This window comes from Meleagris gallopavo, chromosome 6 (assembly GCF_000146605.3).
Source record: "Meleagris gallopavo isolate NT-WF06-2002-E0010 breed Aviagen turkey brand Nicholas breeding stock chromosome 6, Turkey_5.1, whole genome shotgun sequence".
NCBI classification, from domain to species: Eukaryota; Metazoa; Chordata; class Aves; order Galliformes; family Phasianidae; genus Meleagris; species Meleagris gallopavo.
In genome coordinates, this window is record NC_015016.2 from 29088331 (window position 1) to 29098353 (window position 10023).

The following is a 10023-nucleotide window of genomic DNA, read 5'->3' on the forward strand; positions in this document are numbered from 1 at the left end:
AAAAAGTTCAATGCAAAGATTGCTGTTATGAAATCACCACAGATATCAAAACTCAAAGAGCTTTCGCAGTCAGAGATGCCAACTCTATGGCAGTCACCTAACCCCTAAAAGAGCCGTGATTAGGTGCCAGGGCTGTGGAAGGCATAAGGTGCCACTGCCTCTGTGAGGACAGTGAGTATAGGGCTCCTCCCAGAGCAGGGCTGCAGCCGGAATAGCAGCACTCTCCTGCTACACTTGCATCACAGGAAGGGCAAAAATAAGCTGCTGCCAAGGTGTGAGCCATTTCTGGGTTTTAACAGGAGTATGTAGGGCCTTCCAGAAAAGCCTGTGTATTTTATGTTTCCACAGTCTCTTTCTGCAGCAAGGACATTTACTGTAGATTGTTTTTATAATAAGTATCTGTTTCAGCTTGTGTTGGTCTTGCTCAATCAATTCTGATTTGCGTTTCTATAATATAAACAGAATGAACATTTAAAAAATAAAAAGAGGATGTGGAAGATGGTAATTCTATGAGTATTTATGCAGCGTTAAACTTGTTTCCTGTAGCTATGCTTTCTTAACATGAAGAGTAGACTACTCCAACCTCATGTTGTTAGGGTTTAATTGTACATATGATGCTTATGTTTGCTAGCATGTTTCCCAAATGGTCACTATGTGCTATTAGCAGCTACTGCACATTCATACGTAATGTGAGATTCTTCTTTATTTGTGCATTAAAAATTGTAAGTAACTTATAGGGAAAAAAAAATAAATGCAAAATGTGTTTTTATTTTCCTAGGTTCTTTTCAATGTATCAGTCACAATGAAAGGATGTGATACAACTGGGGGAAGAAAATATGCGATACTTAAGCCTATTGGTTTCAATGAAACCACCATTATTAATGTACAGAAAAGCTGTGCCTGTCAGAATGGAGACAACGCAAAGCCCAAGAGAGTGTGGGTTGATGAAACCTTTCCTGATGGCAAACAGCCCCATTGCAGTGACAGCAGTTGCAGCTACAGCAGAGAGACATTTCCTTCCGAGGAGTGCAGGAAGCACAAGGACCAGCCCATCTGCAGTGGCCAAGGAGATTGCATAGAGGGAAAATGTTTCTGCTACAAGAACAAGCTAGGCAGGGTGTATGGCAAATACTGTGAAATGGATGATTTTTCTTGCCCATATCACCAGGGAAACTTATGTTCTGGTAAGCTGCAGAATTTAGGTCTGTGCTTTGCTTTTTTTCCTTGTGTTTTGTTTTCTTAGATACGTTATGCAGCTGAAAGCAATGATGTAAGGCTGTCAAGTACAAGAATTGCATGTGCAGAATTAGGAGATATAAATGAGATACTGAGAGAATAAAAGGAGCCGTAATGTCTACATAGAGTTCTGATTTTCTAACACCCTAAATCAGTCTTGTCAGAGATATAGTGGTACTTGGTTTCTAATCCCGATATATGTGCAAACACTTTTTGGAAAACCTGCTCCAATTAGAGGACAGTGAGCAAAACATAATCAGGGGGAGTAGATAGAAATCCTTTTTTTTTTGGCAGTCTACTTTATGTTTCTTAAGAAATTGTACAAATGAAAATTGTATATGAACTAATGAACTAATTGAAAAAGCATGTACCATTAAGTTAATGTTGTTCAGGAAAATAGGTTTTAATCAGTATCATTATCTGTACTGAAATATATTTTTTACCCTCAGAAGTTATATTTCAAGTATTTTAAAACCCGTACTGCTGTTCTGCATCCTTTCACTTCACTCTGTACTGAGTGAGACATTGGCTGATGTGTTGCCAAGCCAGTCTTAATGATGTTTGAAAAGTCATGGCAGTCAGGTGAAGTCCCTGGTGACTCGTAAAAAGGTGATGTCACACCCATTTTCAAGAAGGTTATAAAGGACAATCCAGGGAATTACTGACCTGTCAGCCTCACCTCTGTGCTGGGGAAGACCATGGAGCAGATCCTCCTGGAAGTTATGCTACAGCACATGGAGAGCAGGGAGGTGATACGGAACAAGTGGGATGGCTCCACCAAGTCCTTCTTGACCAACATAGTGGCCTTCTATGATGGTGAACAAGAGAAAGGCCACTGATGTCATCTATCTGAACTTCAGGAAATCTTTTGACACAGTCCCTTATAACATCCTTCTCTCCAAATTGAAAATATATGGATTTGGCAGGTGGGCTATTCAAGAATTCCCACTCACTTCCCAGAGCGTGGTGGTCGAAGACTCAATGTCCAAGTGGAGATCAGTGACAAGTTGTGTACCTCAGGTGTCAGTGCTGGTACAGATGCTCTTAATATCTTTATCAATGATCTTGACCATATGATCAAGTGAATTCTCAATGAGTTTGCAGATGACACCATGCTGCATGGTGTAGTCTAGATGCCTGAGAGATAAGCTATCATCCAGAGAGACCTAGACAAGCTCGAGCAGTGGGCCCAGGTGAACCTCACAAGGTTTGACAAAGGCAAGTCTTGTACCTGGATGTCAGCAACCCCCACTATAGATGCAAGCAAGAGGATGCAAGAATAGAGCACAACCCTGCTGAAAAGGATTTAGGGACACCAGTGGATGGCAGCTGGACACAAGCCAGCACTTTGCCCTTGCAGCCCCAAAAGCCAACTGTATCTTGCGCTGCATCAAAGGAAGCATGGTCAGCAGGTCAAGGGAGGTGATCCTGCCTGTCTGCTCTGAGCTCACCTGGAGTACTGCATGTGGAGTCCTCAGTACAGGAGAGACATGAACCTATTGGAGCATGTCCAGAGGAGGACCTCAAAAATGATCCAAGGGATGGAGTACCTCTCCTGTGAGAACAAGATGAGAGAGGTGGGGTGTTCAACCTGGGGAAGAGAAGGCTCCAAGGTGACCTGATTGTGGCCTTTCTGTATCAAAAGGGGGGATATAAGAAAGAAGAGGACAGACTTTTATCAGGATCTCTTGTGACAAGACAAGGAGAAATGTTTTCAACTGAAAGAGAGAAGACTTAAACTGAATATATGAAAAAAAGTTTTCTACGATAAGAGTGGTGAGGCACTGGAACAGGTTGCCCAAAGAGATGGTGGAAGACCTGTCCCTGGAGATATTCAAGATCAGGCTGGAGGGATCTCTGAGTAATCCGGTCAAGCCATAGATATCTTTGTTAATTGCAGAAGATTGGACCAGATGACCTTCAAGAGTCACTTGCAACTCAAATAATCCTATGATCTTATGATTCATTCCAATACAAAGAATTGTGGTTCATGTTCTCAATCTTCTCTAACCGCAGCAAAGTCTGGGAATTTAGTTTTTCTTAACCTAAGCAGAACTTTTAAATTTGCAAGGTCCCAAAGTCTGAGATGCAGTGGAAGAGAAAACAGGGAAATCTTTGTCAAAGACATGTTGGAGATTCTTGTATTGATGGAGTCTCCTGCCCAGGCAACATGCAACCATGGTTGTGTATGTGGGATATTTTATAGCACAGAACCCAGGCAGAAAAAGGGGCAGCCTATACTTTGGTCACACTGCCTCCCTCCCCCAGCCCTTAGGGGATTCCATGTAGTTAGATGGGACTGTCTCTCTGCATCTGCTCTGAAGGTCCCTAGAGCACAAGAAAGGCCCTGCAGTGCATATGAAGCCTATGTACTGCTGAGGGCATGGCTGAGAAAGTCTCATAAGATTTGCTATAGCTGCAAGCAATAGCTGCAAGCTGCTCTCTGTTTTTATATTTCCTAAAGGTGTTTTCCTATGCTGTAAAACTATGGCTAAACATTACCAGCACACCAATTGTGCACCTCCCTAAACGTACTGCAATGTGAAAAAAGTCTGGATTTTACTCTAAAGCTCCCACTGATTTGTCTGGAAGATTATAAAGACCACGAGAGGTTCTCTGTACCATTTGAGTATTTGAGAGTGTGCATTTTAAGCTCATATTACACAACTCACTATTCATAAACATAGCGTATTCATCTCGCCTGTTCAGTCATCTGTCTCTTTAAAAGGCTGAAAAACATTGTAATGCATGCTTCTGAAAAGAAAATGAAAAGAACTGACTTGAAGATATGAACTCTATACTCCTTCCTCTCAGAATTTTGCAATTTATTTGAGCTGAATGCTTAATTGCTACAGAGAAGTTCGTTTAGTTTGTTTGAAGACTGTTTTCCTGAAGGTTGTGTAATTTTTAATCTCTGCTGCTTTGATCCAAAGCAACAAGGAAAATTGTGGTAAAACTTTTTAGGACATGATCAAGGTAGCAGCTTTTGCTCAAATTAGCAACAAACAGCAGCCATAAATATGTATCATGGTGATAATTTCAGCTTCATCATTAACTTAAAAAGTTTATCAGCAGGCCAAGGACTACATTAGCTGTTTGATATAAGGCACCTGCAATACAAATATATGCATATAAAAATTGACTTTCTGTGTTTTATAAAAGCATTTGACTCAAGGTTATCTGATGTTTTAGGTAATGGTGAATGTGAAGCCGGTAAATGTAAATGCTTTGCTGATTGGGAAGGTGACCGTTGCCAGTGTTCATTACAATCAGCAAAGCAGTGCCTGAATTCAAAGGGCCAGATTTGCAGTGGAAGAGGAAATTGTGTATGTGGAAAATGTGAGTGCACTGACCCAAGAAGCTTTGGCCGTTTGTGTGAATACTGCCCTGCTTGTAACAAAGCCTGTGAAGAAAACTGGTAGGTTTTCCTTGTGCTACACTTTATGTTTAACTCTGTAGTGTTGAAGCAAGGAGAAATATTTCTTCTTGGCTATGTGTACTATGTGCTGTTTTCCTTAGATGTTTAGATTATAGGAAACTTGAAACATTTCCTACTCAAGGCTTCTTTCTGTGTAGTTGGGTTTTCATGCTAACAAAACAGCTGAATGTCCACATCTATGTTCACCAATGTTTCTGCTTTGGGAAGTCATAGGTGATATGTGGTATGAGTATAGTTTTTTCATGTGTACTAAAGGATGGTTCTTCGTATAGAGAACAAAGCCTATAATTTTGGGATTTTAAAAGTGGACAGTAGGTCCTACTCCTGAATGCCACTAAGTCCAGTAATATTTCCTGATTTTCTCTCTGCACACTCCTTGTGCCTCCAGTCTGAAGGGAGGAGGAGTGAACCAGAGCAGTACCATGCACTGTCATCATGGTTTTTAAGGTAGAGTAAATGAAACCCTGTATTTGGGCATGGTTCTTCTGACCCTCCTGTAACATGACACAAATATCGTTTCACATACCAGTTTGTACAGAAAGGTGACAGAGCTGCCTTTAGAGGTTCGCCAGATAAAATTAAGTTAGCCTTGCTGGCTTAGACTTATTCAATATTACTGTGAAATGCGTGCCTTTAGTATAATCCGAAGATGCCGTACATTCATTTAGAAAAGAGTAAAGGCTTTTCTGGTATCACCTGTGATGTCCAACCTCTTGCAAAGCTATAAAATGAAAATAGTGAGACTGCCATGTTGTCTCCCACCATGGTGATGATCTGCAAAAGCTGCCCAGCACTGAGAACTTATGTGTTTTTTCCTAACAAAAAATCAAAAAAGTTCTTGACAATCACAGCATGTTTCCCAATGAGAATGATAGATAAGGAAGACTAAGAATGAACATGAGGCTGACAGTGGAAGAGATGTGCTAGACCCCTGAGGAACACATCTGAGAATGCAAAGCAGGGGCCAGATGAAGGGGGTTTGAAACCAAACAGATGTTTTACTTACTAATTCTGAGTGGTCAGCCTTGAGAAGTGTCACAGGGATAAAATGCTGAGGAAGGCATCACATTTCAGAAAAATAAATAAATGTCGCAATGTTTTTACTAACAACAGGAAAACATAATACGTCAGCTTGTTGATAGAATCTCTGTAAGGAGGGTGCAGAGAAAGACATAATGTTTTAATTACATTTCTCTTACAGGAATTGTGTTCAGTGCCATCATTCTAACAATGCATCTCAAGCTAAACTTGACCAGTGTAAAACCTCATGTGCTTACCTATTGCATTATGTTGACCAAACTTCAGGTATGTGATATTTTCTGCATAATTGTGATGAGAGTTCAAAATCTGTCCATATTAATGTTTGAAATCATCACTGCTACGATGTCTTTCAAAAGTGTGTCAGGATTATTACAGTAAGAAAGAGGGAAAGCAGAATACAAGAAATTCCATCTTGCTTCAGGGAAAGTAAAAGATAAATAGTAACAGGAAATGTTATTGGCAAGCATTGCTAAATAGATTTCCCATTTCCTTGAGAAGTCACATCTAATAATAATGAATCCTGCCTGAGCCATGCTTAAAGAAATATTTATAAAAGTCCATTATGACATTTGCATGTTTTATAACATTGGATATGTTTACATTATTTGACATTACCAGAAATGAAGAAGGATGAAATAGAATGCATACTTCACTGCCAGTAATGTTTAAATACTCCTTGCAAGTACAAAAATGTTGTAGTTTTGAGGACCTTGGAAGAATAAAATACTTTTTTATAAAATATCATTGAGCTTAATTAGTCCACACTGCATCAAAAATGGACGTAGATGGTTACCTTATGTAATGTCACGTTTTTGTATGTCTTTTTCTCTTGAAGATTTTTATGAATGGAAAAACTAGTTGAGAATAATTTTCTCATGACCTTTTTAATTAGAAGAAAGCCTACTCTGTGAGAGTGTTGGCCTGTGAGGGCAATACTGCACAAGGAATCAAGAAACTGTGTTTTCTTTCATATTTCACCTGTGATCTGTACTGTAATCTCATGAAAATTAAACTGTTTTGGCCCTGAACATCCTAATAATTCATCTTCTCAATTTCAGCTATAAACTCACTGGTTTGCAGAGAATTCATGGTGGCTAGCACAGCAAAGCCTTAGTCCTACTTCTGTAGATTAAAGGGATGATGTTTGAACATTTTTCTATGCTTGATCTTAATCAGAGTTCGTGATGTTCTTTGCTTTAAAAGTTTGTGTATGGTAACATGAGCTATTTTCCCTTATTGTTTAGCAGACTTGTGTTACATTTATGCTCCAATAAGGTGCAGAAGTAAATGTAAATGTGCTTTAGTGATGTGCTTATTCTGTACATTAGGCTTTACACTTGTGTTTTCCTTTCATTGCAGAATGTTTCTCTGGACGAAGCTACTTTAGAGTATTTTCCATAATCTTTATAGTTACGTTTCTGATTGGGTTGCTTGTTGTACTTATCATCAGACAGATAATTCTGCAGGGAAATAGCAATAAAGTTAAATCTTCAGCTGATTACAGAGTCTCTGCGACAAAGAAGGTAATTGATTTCAGAGCCATCGTGTTCAGTAATTTATTTCTTGCACATAAAAGTTAGCTAATTGTTGATAAAAATTGTATCTTCTCCTTCAAGGAAAAGATGTTTTTGCCTACTGTTTGTACGAGAACAGTAACATACAGACGTGACAAACCAGAGGAAATAAATATCGACATCAGCAAGTTGCGATTAAATGAAACTTTCAAGTGTGAATTCTGAAGACAGTGTGTTTTCTGCAAATGTCTATTTCCATCATTCTCTACTTTTTAGAAGTTACCACTCTGTCAGAATCTCGACTGTTGCTGTTTGTGTCATGCATTTTGTTGGATACTGTAACAACGTGACATGTAAGCATATTCACATAAGGTGACTATGTCTAAAACTATAGCTGCTGTTTTTTGGTTTTGTTTTTTTTGTTGTTGTTGTTATTGTTTTGTTTTTTGTTGTTGTTTTTTAAGAAAATGTGCGTTACTACTGTTCAGGAACATTAGTGTTGATGTAGCACTTTAATGTATTCTAATTTATTTAGTTCTGGCATAGAATGTAGATACAAACAGATCTGACAAAGCACTGATCTCACTCTACTTGTAGTTAGTACTGATGTGCTCTGTGGGAATGGACAAAAACTGTGACTGAAATATTAACATTGCTGTATATTATAGCAATAGGTGAAACTTTTCAAATGCTCTTAAATAGAGCTAATGGTACTTTTATAGTTCTCTCAGTTGACTAAATTCCACTGATTTGTCTGCTTTAGCCTCTTAGCTTTTCCTCATTGCTTAATAAAAATGACTGGATTAAACGAGTGCTTAGTTACTAGTGTGGGTGTAGGCACACGCACACAGACAAATATATATGTAGTTTTTTTATGTGTTATGTCACCTAGAGATAATTTATATCTAACAAGGAGTACTTTTTAGCTTTTTTTGCTTTCTTCAATGTAAAACTTTTATGTGAATATGAAGATATTCAAAAAACTGAGTGGCTACAGAAAATGAGTTCCTCTGTCCACCAGCACCTGTAACCTTCACTGTAACCACTGCCCGCTGACTGCGCCCTTGGAGTCAGCAGCATCAGCTCCAATCTGATAAACTGCATCAGAGATGTCTTTGGTTTGCTAGCTACATGTCAGTGTTTTGGCACGTAAGGACTTGTTCCTTTTGTATGTCAGGCATAAGTCTGATGTTACACACGTGCTCTTTTTCTTTGTAAACTAGTTGACAGGATTCTTTTTTCTTTCATTTGGTACTTTACCACTTTAATTGTTGTTGCTATGCATTGAGAAATGTGACCGGTTTGATGTGACAAAGAATCCGCAGTTTGAGAGAAGCTGGGGAACGTAGGAATCATTTTCTCAAGAGAACATATTAACTGACTTCATAAATGTAGAACCAAATTCTGCCTTCAGTAATTGGCAAAATTCTTCTAAACACAGTGGGACCAATATAAGCTCGCCTGAAAGCAGAATTTGAGCTAGAATTTCTAGCAGAAGCATTTTCTCACCCTTGAAACTGGTTGTAGTGGTAGAGAGCAGGTTATTGCTGTACACTAATGAGAAGAATTAACCAGCACGCTGGTTTACTTACATTATGTTGCCAAGATCCTAAGAAATTCTGATCAGTGTCTGTGAAATATGCACTAAAATCTTGGTGGTGGAAAAAAAAAAAAAAGAAAAAGAAAAAGAAAAAGCCTGTCTCCTAGGACATTATGCAGTGTGTCATTTTAACAGTTGTAATTACTGGTACTAAATATTGATCTGTAATTGCCAGAGGTAAGAGTTGCAGAAACAAAGCAGGACCTCCTTACATGAAATTTGGTAGCAATTGGTATATAGTAGTATTTCCTATTCAGTATTCTGTAAATTCCTACAGGTAAAAGGAGGGGAGGATGCGGAATAAATAATTATTATTTGAGCGTTCACAATGAATATTTTGGATCATGCAAAAAAAAAAAAAAAAAAGAGTTTTAAATTAGCCTTTTAATTGTTTCTGAAGCAATCCTCAGAATAGTCCCTTAGCTTCCCACCATTCAGGTAAAAGTGTCTCATTTAAAGTGATTTACCTTACACTGACCTTGATTTTACTGATAGCTTCATCATAATATCTTATCTATATATTCATTCTGACTCAAGAATTACTCTGTAGCATATCAGGAATACCTTGAACTTTCCTTTCCATTTTAAAATGCATTTTCTTTCCATGTAAATTAACAGACTCTGAACCATTGTTTTCAGGGGGATTAAGATAAAAAACCTACTAAGGTTTACTTACTATTGTTCTTGTTACATGGTTTTTGAGCAGGCAAAAAAGTCTATGGTTGTCTATTTCACTTAGGAAAACAAAATAAAGAAATAAAACTTCACAGGAGAATACCTGCATATATAACAAAAGCTATGATTATGTTCCTTAACAATATAATTTTTTTTAACAGAAAAGATTCATGAAAATGTGTTTCTCCTAACAACCCATAAGCCACTTTCTGAAGTGACAGCTATTGTTTTTTTCTCTAGAATTTATTTTTTCGCTATTAGAGGAAGCTAAATTTGGATAGGGGGCAATTGAGCTGGTATCTGTGGAAGAAAGGTATGATCTGTACCCCCCATAATCCAGACACACCCTGTTGCTGCCACTTTTCTTCTGTAGCACTTTGTTGGCATTGCAGTGCTGTCTGTGCAGGAGTGTGGGCAGTATGTCTTTATCAGACACCTGCCTGAGTGTGTGATACGCTCTGCTCAAACCCAGCAGGCTTGCAGGGCAAAGTCTTAAATTTAAAAAAAGAAAGAAAGAA

The 10023-nt window shown here is 38.4% G+C and overlaps 1 protein-coding gene across 4 annotated transcripts in view; it reads left to right on the forward strand.

Moving 5' to 3' along the window:
• The window catches only part of ITGB8 (integrin subunit beta 8), a 50291-nt gene that overhangs the window by 34698 nt on the left and 5570 nt on the right, over positions 1-10023 (forward strand). For 2 of the 4 annotated variants that reach the window (XR_793932.3, XM_010712755.3), the window contains exons 10-13: positions 779-1184; positions 4429-4654; positions 5877-5980; positions 7076-7239. Coding sequence is in view for 2 of the 4 variants with exons in the window: in XM_010712755.3 (XP_010711057.1) it covers positions 779-1184; positions 4429-4654; positions 5877-5980; positions 7076-7239 (900 nt within the window). In the remaining 2 variants the exon portion in view is untranslated. Of the gene's footprint in view, positions 1-778; positions 1185-4428; positions 4655-5876; positions 5981-7075; positions 7240-7332 lie in introns of all 4 variants that reach the window. The other 2 variants (XR_793933.3, XM_010712756.2) reach the window with 2 other exon arrangements.